Source organism: Nerophis ophidion, linkage group LG05, assembly GCF_033978795.1.
Source record: "Nerophis ophidion isolate RoL-2023_Sa linkage group LG05, RoL_Noph_v1.0, whole genome shotgun sequence".
Taxonomy (NCBI): Eukaryota; Metazoa; Chordata; class Actinopteri; order Syngnathiformes; family Syngnathidae; genus Nerophis; species Nerophis ophidion.
Window position 1 is genome coordinate 7,060,807 of NC_084615.1, and position 17,033 is coordinate 7,077,839.

The following is a 17,033-nucleotide window of genomic DNA, read 5'->3' on the forward strand; positions in this document are numbered from 1 at the left end:
TATATATATATATATATAATATCCGGCCCCAGCCAATTTTTTTTAACTCAATGCGGCCCCCGAGTCAAAAAGTTTGGGGACCCCTGTTGTCAGTGAAGGCATCAAAACTATGAATGAACACATGTGGAGTTATGTACTTAACAAAAAAAAAGTGAAATAACTGAAAACATGTTTCATATTCTATTGTCTTCAAGATAGCCACCCTTAGCTTTGAATACTGCTTTGCACACTCTTGGTATTCTCTCCATGAGCTTCAAGAGGTAGTCACCTGCTTTTCACAGGTGTCATAGTTTTGATGCCTTCAGTGACAATCTACAATTTAAACAGTCATGAAAATAAAGAAAACGCATTGAAATGGGAAGCTTTTGGCCTGTACTGTATACTAAAACAATCACGTATGTGAAAGGGCCCACACATGCTAATACTGGCACTTATTTAAGAGTTATGCACCTAAAAATGATGTCTGCAGGTAAAAGTACGGCCGAAATAGACACAGTAGTGATTTGAGGCTGGATTTCTTACAAGTTTCTGAACAATTTTAGCTCCAAAATGTAGGCGGGGCTACATCAGCCTGCTGATGTCACTCACAGCAGACGGAAGAAAATTTCACATTATTTAATTAGTGTTTTGTCAGCTTCTTTTTCCCGAATCATGTTATTTTTGCACAAAATTTGAAGGAATGACCAAATATGGGTGTCAGATGCATTGTTGAAGGTGGTAGCAATACAACCGAAGAAGGGGACAGGCTGCATATAGTTTGCAAATGATGGGAATATTAGGAAAGTAGGGAAAGAGTCAAGAGGAGAAAGAACCTGTAAAAAAAAAACATCTAAGAAAGAAGAGCAGAGAATCAGAGAAAAAAAAGGTAAGACGCTAGTATTCTATTTTGCGTCCTCTTCTCCTGATGTTTTCTTCAAGCTATAAAAATGCTGAAAGAGCATGAGGTAACACGCTATGGTGTTTATTGAAGAGGAGGGGCAAGAGCAGAAAAGTCAGATTGTTTTTTTGCTCATGAAGGAAGCATATCAGTTTTTAAGTAATCTTGGACTAGGGCGACAAAAACCTGCAATCAAGGGGTCAAAATAATACTTTTACATGTCGATTCTCTTGAGGCCCAAGCTGTTTGTTTACGTGTTTTTTTTATTTCTCTTTGCTAGTTGGCCTTATTGGACCCTAATTTGCGTAAAAACTAAAAAATCATCTTTTGATATGATGTACTTAGTCCATAAGTACAGAAGCGTGTACTTCATGTTTACTGACATGCTCATTTTTATTTTTATACTTTTTTTTTCCAAATTCCATTGTATGTTATACTCTTCTGACACCACCAGATGGCCGTATAAGTGTCCACATAAGCGGCCATAAGACCCCAATTCAGTAGTGTACACAATTTTGGAAATACGAGCTAAAAGGTGCTGTCCACGCATGTGGACACTAAGGCCTTTAAAGGCTATATCTACACTGATAATGTGGGGAGAGGGGTTTTCAGTTCTGTAGAGGACGTCACACCAAAAGGGGTCACCAAATCAAGTCTGGCGATGGAAAGGCGGCGTTACAGGTACAGGTAATTTTGTAACGATTACTCAAAATTGATGTGATTAGAGCAAAAAATACTTAAAGAAAACTTGTTAGTGAAATCCATCATCTTGACACTGTGGGTCCTTCAAAGTTTTATTTGGACTACTGCCCGTCTAGTTTTTATTTGTGTACTTGTCCTGGACTCGGTGCTAATTTTTCCCATTCAAAGCATGCAGCAAGAAGTCACACATTTTACTGTTTTCTCCAAGGGTGCAAAGATAATGAAATAATAGTGTTTAGTAGGTTTTTGCATACACACCATTTTACTGATGTTTAAAAACATGTAGGCCTGTTTGTTTACCTAACCACTGTTTTTGTTGTTGTTGTTTTTTTCCGAATAAGAAAAACAAAAGGAAACAAAAAAAGATAAAGTAGGTTTTTGCCTACACATCTTTTTCTACTGATGCTTAAAAACATAAAGGCCTATTTATATGTTTACCTAACCACTCTACTGCACCGGAGGACAATTACACAAAACTGACCGTTGTTTACTGTCCAAAAAAGTGCACATTATTTGCATACACTCCTTTTTTTTACTGATGTTTAAAAAAGTGGGTATGTAAAAACCTACTTTATTTTTTATCGTTTTTTTTTTTCTTTCCTTATTTGGAAAATAACAAAAAAACATTGCTTTTAAAGGTTTAAACATAACTTTGATATTTTACAGTCGTTATCGGGAAGATGATATTTTTGTGATTAGTGTGTGAGTGAATTTAAACAGCAAATTGTTGCACCTGGCAACCTCACGGAAAGGAGGAACTGATCTTTTTGTCGTCGTTTACCATGAATTGATTTACGTGGACCCTGACTTAAACAAGTGGAAAAACTTATTTGGGTGTTACCATACTGTACTGTACTGTGCAATCTACGAATACAATTTTCAATCAATTAATCATTAAATTGTTAATCTGACTTGTCTATTCCACACACAGACCCACACACCTGCTGTGTGTGTTATCATATAAACACAGAATAGGGTTAGGATGTAGAATTTCCTGTCGACAGGTCAATGACAGCTGAGGAAACAAGAATTTGTTTACCTGACACAAACGCCACGCCTGCACGGACACAACTCGGGGCACAATTACACAAAACTGACCATTGTTTGCTGTCCAAATAAGTGTGCATTATTTGCAGAACAACCTGCACACACACACAAACACACATGACCAGCTGACAACGTTGAAGCAACACTCTCGAAAAAGAATATCTGAGGATGTTACATTGAAGGTGAGTCATCAACAAGACTCACCGCTCATATCTAAAACGAGCCACATCTGCTGGTGGCGCTCTTTAGTGTCACATGTCACGCACAGGCAGGCCAGCATGATGGCCGCCGCACTAAAAGGAAATGACAGGAAGCGCCGTCTGTTGCTGTGTAAAGCCTGGCGCTCGCTCTCTTTATCTGCTCCTCTTCCTCACTACTTTTGTGGCGTCACATGGAAGCTCGGCGACAGATGGCACAAAGCTGACCTGAGAGATAATTCAGTGCGGAGGAAGCTTGCTAAAAGGCTTCACGATGGAGACAACAGCAAGATTGGACTTTGCAGGCCTGGGCAATTATTTTGACCCCGGGGGGCCAAATTTAGAGAAAAAAAAACATGTCCGGGGCCAGTATTTCTATTTTAAGAACATGCATACAAAACCTCACAATAATGTCTGATTGAACGCTAAACAAGTTGTGACAGACTGCCTTCAAGGCCTACTGAAAATCACAACTAGCAACCACGCAGTCTGATAGTTTATATATCAATGAAGAAATATTAAAACATTGCAACACATGCCAATACGGCCGCTTTAGTTTACTAAATTACAGTTTTAAATTTCCCGCAGAGTTTCTTGTTGAATCATTTCTTGTTGTTCCCTCCAACATGACGTCTCAGGTTGGAGGGAACATATTATCCCAGCACCACTCACGGCTAAAAGTCGTTTCTTTTCATCGCATAATTACACAGTATTTTGCACATCTGTGTTGCTGAATCTTTTGCAATGTGTTCAATTAATAATGGAGACGTCAAAGAAGAATGCTGTTGGTGGAAAGCGGTGGCACCGAAACACAGCCGGTGTTTCTTCGTTTGTTGTGAAGCTTTAACACAGAGCGGTCAAGCGAACATGTTTCTCTACGTCAACAAGTAATTTTTCGGATGGGAAAAATGTGATATTAAGTTGGCTCTTACCGGAGACTTCAGTGGATTATGGGACCTCATCCTGCAGCTCAAAAAGGCAGCTGTGATCTTTGCTCCTCGGCTTCTCTGAGAGACACTGGCGTTCACCGCAGCCATCCGACTTTCAGGTATGACTTTACAATCTCACTAAAACACTATTAAAACAATAAGCGGGTAAGGGATCTTCCAGAATTATCCGAGTAAATGTGTCTAATTAACGCTGCCTGGAGCCGTCGCCTTATCTGTTTGTTTTTTCTTCTTCTAGTACTTCACTCTAAACGTCCTCATCCACGAATCTTTCATCCTCGCTCAAATTAATGGGGAAATTGTCGCTTTCTCGGTCCGAATAGCTCTAGCTGCCGGTGGCCATGATTATAAACAATGTGAGGATGTGACGTCACGCGCACATCGTCTGCTACTTCCGGTACAGGCAAGGCTTTTTTTATTAGCGACCAAAAGTTGCGAACTTTATGGTCGATGTTCTCTACTAAATCCTTTCAGCAAAAATATGGCAATATAGCGACATGATCAAGTATGACACATAGAATGGACCTGCTATCCCCGTTTGAACAAGAAAATCGCATTTCAGTAGGCATTTCAATCAATCAATCAATCAATATTTACTTATATAGCCCTAAATCACTAGTGTCTCAAAGGGCTGCACAAACCACAACACAAACCACTACGACATCCTCGGTAGGCCCACATAAGGGCAAGGAAAACTCACACCCACTGGGACGTCGGTGACAATGAGGACTATGAGAACCTTGGAGAGGACCACATATGTGGGCAACCCCCCCCCCCCCCCTCTCTAAAATGCAATAGAATTTTAAAATGTTTTACTGAATGAGACACCCGGAATGTACAAACCCCGTTTCCATATGAGTTGGGAAATTGTGTTAGATGTAAATATAAACAGAATACAATGATTTGCAAATCCTTTTCAACCCATATTCAGTTGAATATGCTACAAAGACAACATATTTGATGTTCAAATTTATGTTTTTTTTTTTGCAAATAATCATTAACTTTAGAATTTGATGCCAGCAACACGTGACAAAGTAGTTGGGAAAGGTGGCAATAAATACTGATAAAGTTGAGGAATGCTCATCAAACACTTATTTGGAACATCCCACAGGTGTGCAGGCTAATTGGGAACAGGTGGGTGCCATGATTGGGTATAAAAACAGCTTCCCCAAAAAATGCTCAGTCTTTCACAAGAAAGGATGGGGCGAGGTACACCCCTTTGTCCACAACTGTGTGAGCAAATAGTCAAACAGTTTAAGAACAACGTTTCTCAAAGTGCAATTGCAAGAAATTTAGGGATTTCAACATCTACGCTCCATAATATCATCAAAAGGTTCAGAATATCTGGAGAAATCACTCCACGTAAGCGGCATGGCCGGAAACCAACATTGAATGACCGTGACCTTCCATCCCTCAGGATGAGTTTGAACATCAAATATGTTGTCTTTGTAGCATATTCAACTGAATATGGGTTAAAAATGATTTGCAAATCATTGTATTCCGTTTATATTTACATCTAACACAATTTCCTGACTCATATGGAAACGGGGTTTATAAATTTTTTTTACAGAATGAGACACCCAGAATGTACATGAAAGTAAAGAATGTGGTATTCACAATATTAACTATGAACGATAAAACACTGAATATTGACAACATATGAACGTCACCCCCCCTCTTGATCGACATATTTTACAATCAAGCCAAACGCAAAACAAAAATGCGACAAACACAGCGAAATATGAACATGATGGGTAGAAATGAACCCACCTACAATCTGATAAATCACTAAGCTTTAGAACTTTGTTGTAAAAAATCTCCTTCCGTATCTGTCCCTGACACCCGCATTTTCAGGCTGGCTCTGGAAACACTCCGTGGAAACTATTTATTTATAAATGGTTGATTTATATAGCCTGGTAAGGTAAAGTTTTTGTACCTGACAAGTTTCAGCTACCTTACTTCTGCAGCCTTTCATCAGAGGTGTCACGTGATGTTAGCGTGACGTCATGTGTGACGTGTTATGTGGATCATTCCATCCCACCACCGGGTGTAGGGCGTACTTGCCAACCCTCCCGATTTTCCCAGGAGACTCCCGAATTTCAGTGCCCCTCCCGAAAATCTCCCTGGGGCAACCATTCTCCTGAATTTCTCCCGATTTCCACCCGGACAACAATATTGGGGGCGTGCCTTAAAGGCACTGCTATTAGCGTTCTCTACAACCTGTCGTCACGTCAGCTTTTCCTCCATACAAACAACGTGCCGGCCCAATCACATAATTTACGCAGCTTTTACACACACACACACGTGAATGCAAGGCATACTTGGTCAACAGCCATACAGGTCACACTGAGAGTGGCCGTATAAACAACTTTAACATTCTTATAAATATGCGCCACATTGTGAACCCACACCAAACAAGAATGAAAAACACATTTTGCACCGTAACACAACATAAACAAAACAGAACAAATACCCAGAACCCTTTGCAGCACTAACTCTTCCGGGAGGTTACAATATACATCACCGCTACCCCATCTCCCGAATTTGGAGGTCTCAAGTTTGGTAAGTACGGGGTAGGGCGGGGCGCCCCCTGTCGTCTGGACGTCTACCGATCGGCCGGGGGGGGATAGTTGGTAGGCTCTTTCATCCCTGTTGACAGTCTCCAGTCCATATAACCCTTCACAAACTTTACCTTACTAGCCTATATAAATCAACCGTTTATAAATACACATTAGTAGGCTAAATCAATCAATCAATCAATGTTTACTTATATAGCCCTAAATCACTAGTGTCTCAAAGGGCTGCACAAACCACCACGACATCCTCGGTAGGCCCACATAAGGGCAAGGAAAACTCACACCCAGTGGGACATCGGTGACAAAAATGACCCAGTGGGACGTCGGTGACAATGATGACTATGAGAACCTTGGAGAGGAGGAAAGCAATGGATGTCGAGCGGGTCTAACATGATACTGTGAAAGTTCAATCCATAATGGATCCAACACAGTCGCGAGAGTCCAGTCCAAAGCGGATCCAACACAGCAGCGAGAGTCCCGTTCACAGCGGAGCCAGCAGGAAACCATCCCAAGCGGAGGCGGATCAGCAACGCAGAGATGTCCCCAGCCGATACACAGGCAAGCAGTACATGGCCACCGGATCGGACCGGACCCCCTCCACAAGGGAGAGTGGGACATAGAAGAAAAAGAAAAGAAACGGCAGATCAACTGGTCTAAAAAGGGAGTCTATTTAAAGGCTAGAGTATACAAATGAGTTTTAAGGTGAGACTTAAATGCTTCTACTGAGGTGGCATCTCGAACTGTTACCGGGAGGGCATTCCAGAGTACTGGAGCCCGAACGGAAAACGCTCTATAGCCCGCAGACTTTTTTTGGGCTTTGGGAATCACTAACAAGCCGGAGTCCTTTGAACGCAGATTTCTTGCCGGGACATATGGTACAATACAATCGGCAAGATAGGAAATGTGAACTAGTGAATTATTTTTATATAGCGCTTTTCTCTAGTGACTCCAAGCGCTTTTACATAGTGAATCCCAATATAGAAGTTACATTCAAACCAGTGTGGGTGGCACCGGGAGAAAGGTGGGTAAAGTGTCTTGCCCCGACTAGGATAGCGGAAGCAGGAACCGAACCCGGAACCCTCAAGTTGCTGGCACGGCCACTCTACCAACCGAGCTAAGCCGCCCCGGCTTACCTCTTCAACATACTCTGCGGAAATGCTCCCCCACCCACACTGCTTGGCGCCTCGTCTGAGCTGCTGTGACTTAGATTACCATGGCAACTAATTCGATTACCATAGTAACTCTTTAGAAATACTTGGTATAGTTCAAGACTTACGGTAATTTGAAAACTTGACTACACATCATAATGGCAGATACACTTTCCATCTTAAAGATCTACAAAAAAATTGTGGGGAATGTCTGAACCGTAGCTTGAAGGGCCGCTTTGGGTCTGCTTTATAACCGGACCTTCACTTAATTAATCATCAGTGGACAACAGGAAGTGAGGTGTCGGGCCAATGACCCCGTGACTTCCTCTTCAACTACACTTTTTTTCTTTACTCCTTATACTATTTTATTTTCCGTCTTCCTGCCCTTCAGATCCCTTCAGTGCTCTTCCTCTGCAGTCTAAAAGCAAGCACTTCCTCTAACACGCGGTTCTTCCATTTCCATTCGCCAGTCGGCATGTTTAAAACGCAGCAAAACCGTCTGGTGGGACAACTCGGCACAACTAAAGGGACTTTTGTATGTCTTGCACAGGCATTAACTAAAGTCTGCTAACTTTTTGCAACTTAATGCCAAAAAAACGGAAATGCTAATTATCGGTCCTGCTAGACACCGACCTCTATTTAATAATACAACTTTAACATTTGACAACCAAATAATAAAACAAGGTGACTCTGTAAAAAATCTGGGTATTATCTTCGACCCAACTCTCTCCTTTGAGTCACACATTAAAAGCGTTACTAAAACGGCCTTCTGTCATCTCCGTAATATCACTAAAATTCGCTCCATTTTGTCCACTAAAGACGCCGAGATCATTATCCATGCGTTTGTTACGTCTCGTCTCGATTACTGTAACGTATTATTTTCGGGTCTCCCCATGTCTAGCATTAAAAGATTACAGTTGGTACAAAATGCGGCTGCTAGACTTTTGACAAGAACAAGAAAGTTTGATCATATTACGCCTGTACTGGCTCACCTGCACTGGCTTCCTGTGCACTTAAGATGTGACTTTAAGGTTTTACTACTTACGTATAAAATACTACACGGTCTAGCTCCAGCCTATCTTGCCGATTGTATTGTACCGTATATCCCGGCAAGAAATCTGCGTTCAAAAGACTCCGGCTTATTAGTGATTCCTAGAGCTCAAAAAAAGTCTGCGGGCTATAGAGCGTTTTCCGTTCGGGCTCCAGTACTCTGGAATGCCCTCCCGGTAACAGTTCGAGATGCTACCTCAGTAGAAGCATTTAAGTCTCATCTTAAAACTCATCTGTATACTCTAGCCTTTAAATAGACCTCCTTTTTAGACCAGTTGATCTGCCGCTTCTTTTCTTTCTCCTATGTCCCCCCCTCCCTTGTGGAGGGGGTCCGGTCCGATGACCATGGATGAAGTACTGACTGTCCAGAGTCGAGACCCAGGATGGACCGCTCGTCGGGACCCAGGATGGACCGCTCGCCTGTATCGGTTGGGGACATCTCTACGCTGCTGATCCACTTGAGATGGTTTCCTGTGGACGGGACTCTCACTGCTGTCTTGGAGCCACTATGGATTGAACTTTCACAGTATCATGTTAGACCCGCTCGACATCCATTGCTTTCGGTCCCCTAGAGGGGGGGGGGTTGCCCACATCTGAGGTCCTCTCCAAGGTTTCTCATAGTCAGCATTGTCACTGGCGTCCCACTGGATGTGAATTCTCCCTGCCCACTGGGTGTGAGTTTTCCTTGCCCTTTTGTGGGTTCTTCCGAGGATGTTGTAGTCGTAATGATTTGTGCAGTCCTTTGAGACATTTGTGATTTGGGGCTATATAAATAAACATTGATTGATTGATTGATTGATTAACAAGATGGCCACGTTGTTAGATATAGACTTGCACCATTTACATCCACATGATGATAATGCTCAGTTTTAGATGCAATGTTTTGTATTGAGGTTGTAGTTGAAAATGCTGCCAGATCTGATACTGATATTGATCACATGTGTTAACTGTCCATTTGTATTTATTTATTTATGGTGAGTTCTATTGACAGTTTAATGCCAGCAACACCATCCATTGGTCTATCTATTCTGCAAATGTTTATTTACATACCTTAATTGTTTCCAAACAGTGGATGTGACAAGGCAGTAAAACGGCTGCTCAAACAAAATAGAAGTTATCGACATGGACCCAATAACTGCGGCAGCTGGCTCTCCAATCAGCTAAACAGACTTAATAACTCCGTAGTGACGTCTTGGTAAGTTTACTGAAAATTTTGTGAAATTTAAACAATACAAATATAATGCTGTTGTAAGTAAATAATACGAACACAGACGCTCGTAAACGAATTAGCATATTAGATAATACTAATGATCCTAGCATCAATACATTGCGATAGCACATCGAAATATGCATGAAAACACTCCTACAGACATCACACATGGGAGGGTTTAGTAAGTATGCAAAGTTTTAGTTGAACTGTAAAAGCTACAACCGGGCGGAAGGCGGGGTACACCCTGGACAAATCGCCACCTCGTCACAGGCCAGGAACTGAATCATGAATGGAATAACCCTTCCCACTGTCCGAATCATCCAAATGCCATGAAAGATATAAAATACAAATAAGACCGTCCGCAAAATGAAGAGACGGTCAGAAAGCGGCTTGAGAAAAGTTCTGCAAAACATAACCGAGAAAAATTCTAGACCAAAGAACCACCGTTACGTGTTATGTAGACCACAAGGATATCTTGTACATGTAGAAACAAAAATCATTATAAGACCTATTTTAAGCTTACTATGATTGTGTTGTTTATTAGATTTTTTATTTATCCAAACCTATCAGTCACATTATTTCAAATAGTTCCTTATCCTATTTGATGACATACAAGTGTTTGAGCAAAACTATATATAAATAAGGACCAACAGCACAATGTATAAAAACTTGAGTAAAAACTATCTGAACTACTTATTTAATTAAATCCTTGGGTTTTTGCCCTCACAGTCATCCTGTTTCCAATAAATCACTTCCTGAATGAAACAAACAAAAACAAAAAAATATTTTGAGAAAGTAAAAATAATTGACCCCCTGTATCGATCATATACTGATATTACCCTTGGTGTAGACACCACCAATTTGAGGATCGATTCTATTCTAGACGTATATTCATCTGCTTATTAATTTAATGTTAATAACTGTACACTACACCTTTTAACCTTTTCTAAACATTTCTTACTTGGTGTTGTTTGAAGCTAGTTTAGCGGTTAGCTTAGCCATTAGCATGGCTGATCCAGCCTTAAAATGTTAAGCCTCGTCCTGTGATGATAATGTACCTGATAGTGACACTTAAGATATTGAGAATGGCCGTTTATTTGCTGAAATGGAGGTAATGATATTTGGCCATAGGGCAGTGTGTGGAGACACACAGCTGCTAGCCACTTGTCAACAGTGGGACTAAAATAAATACGCTGTTTGCGATCAATATTAAAAGGCATTAACCGATATCGACAATAACATATTTTTTCACGGATAAGCACATCCCTATTTATTTAATGTAATATGTACAAATACATACAGTACATGCCAAAAGTTTGGACACACCTTCTCATTTCAATGCTTTTTTCAAGACTATTTGCATTGTAGATTGTCCCTGAAGGCATCAAAACTATGAATAAACACATGAGTTATGTACTTAACAAAAAAAGGTGAAATAACTGAACACATGTTCAAAATAGCCCCGCTTTGCTCTGATTACTGCTTTGCACACTCTTGGCATTCTCGAGTGGTTAGAGTGTCCACCCTGAGGTCGGTAGGTTGTGAGTTCAACCGGCCGAGTCATACCGAAGACTAATAAAAATAGGATCCATTACCTCCCTGCTTGGCACTTACCATCAAGGGTGGGAATTGGGGGTTAAATCACCAAAAATGATTCCCGGGCGCGGCCACTGCCGCTGCTCACTGCTCCCCTCACCTCCCAGGGGGTGAACAAGGGGATGGGTCACATGCAGAGGACACATTTCACCACACCTAGTGTGTGTGTTACAGTCATTGGTACTTTAACGTTAAGAGGTAGTCACTTGAAATGGTTGTCACTTCACAGGTGTCATAGTTTTGATGCCTTCAGTGACAATCTACAATGTAAAAATAGTCATGAAAATTAAGAAAACATTGAAAGAGTAGCCAGAAATTGTACTCAAGTAAGAGTACTGTTACTTTAGAGATTTATTACTCAAGTAAAAGTAGGGAGTAGTCACCCAAATATTTACTTGAGTAAAAGTAAAAAGTATGTTGTGAAAAAACTACTCAAGTACTGAGGAACTGATGAGTAACCTGTTCGTTTAAAGATGACGGCAACAAGTAATGCACAAAAACATAAAAATAACAATATCAACCAAATATATATTAAATAATATATATTTGGTTTTACACTGTATTGAAAAAAAACATTGAAAATGAATTTTACCTTTGCAATTTCATGATACTATTAGCTAAGTTTTTTATTCATAAATGTAAGTTTCTCAATGTCCGACCTGTTTTTGTGCCTTTAAAAAAGATTTATAACTCTACATTAAAACACTCTACCTCTAACAACCAAAAAGCTGTGAAAATGATGATACTGTGTTCCAAATTTAAGTTATTTACTGAGATTGAGTGAACCTATGGCTTTGCACTTTGTTTATTATATATATAACAAAGTCCAAAGCCATTTTGTGCCTTTTTTAAAGGCACAAAAAACCCTTTGGGTATTGAGAAACTTACATTTATGAATAAAAAACTTTGCTAATAGTATCATGAAATTGCAAAGGTAAAATTTATTTTCAATTTTTTTTTTTCAATACAGTGTAAAACCAAATATATATTATTTAATATATATTATTGTTTTGGTTGCTTAAGAGATATTTTTGGCTCTGAATTTGTTCATTGCTATTTTTATGTTTTTTGTGCATTACTTGTTGCCGTCATCATTAAACGAACAGGTTACTCATCAGTGAGTGAGTGAGCCTATGGCTTTGCACTTTATTTGTATATATGTATATATATATATATGTATATATATATATATATTGTTTGTATTCTATTTTAGTTACTTTGAATTTACAACCCTGTTTTGTACGTTTTTTATACTGTTTTGTACTTACTTTGATGATTATTTTCAACTGTTTGTAAATGTTGAAATTTATAAATAAAGGTTTATACCCCGCGACCCCAAAAGGGAATAAACGGTAGAAAATGGATGGATAGATGGAGGTTTATAAAAAAAAAAAAGTATGCAGTGTGTGAATAGTGTGCATGTGACTGCCTGGCTCTGTTTGATTGGTGAAACGGAGTCAAACGTCACCAGTGACTGCATTTGATTGGTGAAACGGAGTCAAACATCACCAGTGACTGCATTTGATTGGTGAAACGGAGTCAAACGTCACCAGTGACTGCATTTGATTGGTGAAACGGAGTCAAACATCACCATTGACTGCATTTGATTGGTGAAACGCAGGCATGTGACGAATCCTACTTTGAAGGTCTGTCTGACAAACCAAAACAAACAAAGCGTGCATCGACAGATCGATAAAAATCAGTAACGAGTAGCGAGCTGAATGTAGATAAATGGAGCGGAGTAAAAGTAGCGTTTCTTCCCTATAAATATACTCAAGTAAAAGTAAAAGTACGTTGCATTAAAACTACTCTTAGAAGTACAATTTATCCCAAAAGTTACTCAAGTAGATGTAACGGAGTAAATGTAGCGCATTACTACCCACATCTGTTGAAAAGAGAAGGTGTGTACACTTTTGGCCTTACTGTATATATTTTAGATTAACATGTGGTGGAATCAACGCCTCAGTGTGCATTTGTTTCTTGTAAAGGCAGCTTTTCTTTGGTTGACCTAATGTTGTGACCCCGCTAATGGTTCCCAAACATCATCCTCCTCACCTCGGTCATAAGGTGCTTCCTGCTGAGGGTGGTGTTGAGGGTGTTGCTGTGACTCAGCATGGGCGTCTTCATGAACACAAAGTCACTCCTGCTGGATATGGTGGAGTAGCAGGGTCTATAAGTGCGTGTGTGCGCGTCCTGGGGCCCCCCCACCACCTCCATGTAGCGTATGGGCCCGTCCGTGTTGAGCTGCAGGTGCAGGTCCTTGCCGGGCCTCTGGTGGTAGCGGCCGGAGCGCTGGTTGCCGTAGCAACAGTAGCAGCAGTCTGAGTCGCCCGCCAACGGGTCGCGGTGCCTCAAGCAGCGCACCATGAGGACGGCGAAGGTGATGAAAGCCACGCCCGACACGCAGGCCAGGGAGACGATGAGGTACAAGGTGATGTCGGACATCCCTTGGTGGGGGGCGGAGGGGGCGTGGTGGGGTCTTACCGGGGCGTCATTGGCGGCGCCGCTCTCATCCACCGTCACTGTGATGTTCACCCAGCTGGACTGAGGGGGCTCGCCGTTGTCCTGGACGACCACCACTATGTCGTAAGTGGAGCCCTCGTCCTCCTCGGCCCACTTGCGGGCTGTGCGGAGGTCCCCGGTGTGCGCCCCGATTCGGAACATGCCAGCATGCGGGCCGGGGGTGATGGAGTAAAACAACCAGGCATTGTGCCCGCTGTCCGCATCCACCCCCACAAGTTTATTAATGAGGTACCCAGGCCCGGCAGAGGGGGGCACCGTGAGCTGTAGCCCTTTCTCCTTGGCAAAGGCGGGGTGTACAATCCGGGGCGCGTTGTCGTTCACGTCCACCACAAAGACGTGCACAGTCACGTTGGCAGTCCTCGGGGGCGCCCCCGCGTCCCGGGCTTGGACTTCTATGCGGAAAGCCTTCAGCTGCTCATGGTCCAGGGAGCGCATGCTGTAGATGTGGCCGCTCTCTGCGTTGATGTAGACGTAAGAGGAAATAGGCGAGCCCTGCACCATGCCGGGCAGGATGGAGTAGGCGATGCGGGCATTGTCCCCCAGGTCTGGGTCGGTGGCTGAGACGGAGGTGAAGGGGGTACTCGGGGCGTTGTTCTCGGGGATGTCCACAGAGTAGGAGGGTTGGGAGAAGGCGGGGGCGTTGTCGTTGACGTCGGAGAGTTTCACCACGAAGGTGGTTTCTGACGCCAAGGGGGGTGAGCCGCCGTCGGTGGCCTTGATGACCACGGTGTACTCGGACGCCGTTTCGCGGTCCAGGGCGGCTGCCGTGGTGAGGCTGTAGTGCATGGCGAAGGCTGAGTTGAGTTTGAAGGGCAGGCCAGGCGGGATGCTCAGACTAACCTCCCCGTTCTTGCCAGAGTCCAAGTCCCGGGCGCTGATGAGGGCTATCACCGTCTCCGGGGCGGAGTCCTCTCTGATGGGGGTCGTCAGTGACGTCAGCGTGACCTCCGGCGCGTTGTCGTTGACGTCCGTGATGTCGATGACCACGTTGCAGGAGCCCTCCATGGCCGGGGCGCCCCCGTCCCTGGCCTGCACGGTGATGTGATACGCCGCCGCTTTCTCATAATCCACCTCGCCGTTTACACGAATCTCCCCGCTCTTAGCATCCACCGTGAACAGTTTCAGGACGCGCTCGGGGGTGTATTTACTAAACATGAATGATATTTCCCCGTTGCGACCGGAGTCCATGTCGGTGGCGTTGAGTTCTGTCACCAAAGTTCCAAGAGCCACGTTCTCCAACAGGCTGACCTTCTTGACAGGCTCGTCAAAGACGGGCGCGTTGTCGTTTACATCCAAGACTTTGATGAGCAGGAGGGTGGAACCGGATTTCTCCGGCTGTCCTCCATCCACAGCCGTGAGGAGCAGCTCGAAGGAGCCCTGCGCCTCCCGGTCTAGAGGTTTGTCCACCACAAGCTCTGGAAACTTGCTGCCGTCACTTTTCGTCTCGACATTCAGTATAAAAAAGTCGTTGGCGGCGAGGTGGTACGTGCGTAACGAGTTGGTCCCCACGTCCGGGTCGTGCGCGCTCTCCAGGCGGAACCTGGTGCCTTGCGCGGCGGCCTCGGACACCTCCAAAGACACGCTGCTGGTGGAAAAACGCGGCGCGTTGTCGTTGACGTCCACGATGTCCACCGCCAGGCGCTGGATCTCCAAAGGATCCGAGAGCAGGATCTGGAGGTGGAGCGAGCAGGACGGGCTCAACTCGCACATCTGCTCTCTGTCAATCTGCCGCTTGATCACCAAATCTCCGCTGGACTGACTCACCTCCAAGTACTCCGTGCCAGATTCGGACACCACCCGTAGTCCCCTGCGCACGATCCCCTGCGCGCTCAGGCCCAGGTCGGCAGCGATGTTCCCCACCACGGACCCGGGACTGAGCTCCTCCGACACGGAGTAGCTGAGCTGGGCGCAGGCGCAGGAGAGGCAGGCCGCGAAGAAGCACAACCGCGGCAGATGGCTTCTTCTCCTTCCCTGTCTGGACTCCATTGTCCGGGGAAAACTTTTTGGCAACTCGTCCCCCTCAGCGCTCAGTGTCCATAGCGCGTTAAGACCAGGCCGTCCCGTTCCGTGGGGAGCGTATCCGCGTGAAAAGGCGAGCGACGGGCACTTTGGACGCGATCATGACCGACTTTTACGCGAAAACCAGGCCGAAAAAGTCAACTACTTTCCCCGCTCTCTTCCCGGCACTGACGACCTCTCTCTCCCCGCCTCACTCCACTCGTGGGCGGGGAGAGCGCACGGAGGCCTTCCCCTCTTTGGAACACACACACACACACACACACACACACACACACACACACACACACACACACACACACACACACACACACACACACACACACACACACACACACACACACACACACACACACACACTCCTCAGTGGAAACTTTTTCATTGTCTCTCCTTTCACTGAACTATTTTCCTCACTTTTAAAGTTTGTGGGGGAAACTAAATAAAAAAAAAAAAAGCGGAATGATAATGAATGAAGTATAAAGAGTGGCTTTGCCGAGAAGTACACTTTAAACAAATAAAAATAAAGTAGAAGAGACATACAGAAGTTGGTTGGAATGTCTTTCAAGTGTTTCTGGTGACGCTCTTTTTATCCGCGGGGGGGCGGAAGTTACAAACAGGAGACTGAAAGTTTCAGTCATCAGAACAGAAAAGCACCGCAGACATGGAAAGGAACGTCAAATATAATTGAAAGTTGAGCCAAGCCAAAAAAAATTAGGTATTTATAAACCAGAGGTGGCTATCTCAGCTACAATCGGGCGGAAGGCGGGGTACACCCTGGACGAGTCGCCACCTCATCGCAGTATGTGTAGAAATCTTTATTTAAAATTGAATCACTTGTTTATTTTTCAACACATTTTTAGTTATTTTTATATCTTTTTTTCCAAATAGTTCAAGAAAGACCACTACAAATGAGCAATATTTGGCACTGTTATCTAATCTAATAAATCAGAAACGGATAACATAGTGCTGTATTTTGTTCTTTATCTTTTTTTTTTTCAACCAAAAACGCTTTGCTCTGATTAGGGGGTACTTGAATTAAAAACATGTTCACAGGGGGTACACCACTGAAAAAAGGTTGAGAACCTCTGCTCTAAAAGCCGTAGATGTTATTGTCACATATGCATGCACAGTAAATGGCAGTATT

At 43.4% G+C, this 17,033-nt stretch overlaps 1 protein-coding gene across 20 annotated transcripts in view; it reads right to left on the minus strand.

Annotated features, from left to right (window-relative positions):
- The window catches only part of LOC133552572 (protocadherin gamma-A11-like), a 255,083-nt gene that overhangs the window by 22,704 nt on the left and 215,346 nt on the right, over nt 1–17,033 (minus strand). The window contains exon 1 of one of the 20 annotated variants that reach the window (XM_061899819.1): nt 13,406–16,117. The exons of 18 other annotated variants lie outside the window; for them this stretch is intronic. In XM_061899819.1, the coding sequence (XP_061755803.1) occupies nt 13,406–15,859 (2,454 nt within the window). In that variant the 5' untranslated portion in view covers nt 15,860–16,117. Of the gene's footprint in view, nt 1–13,405; nt 16,118–17,033 lie in introns of those variants that run through there. One more of the 20 variants, XM_061899825.1, reaches the window with a different exon arrangement.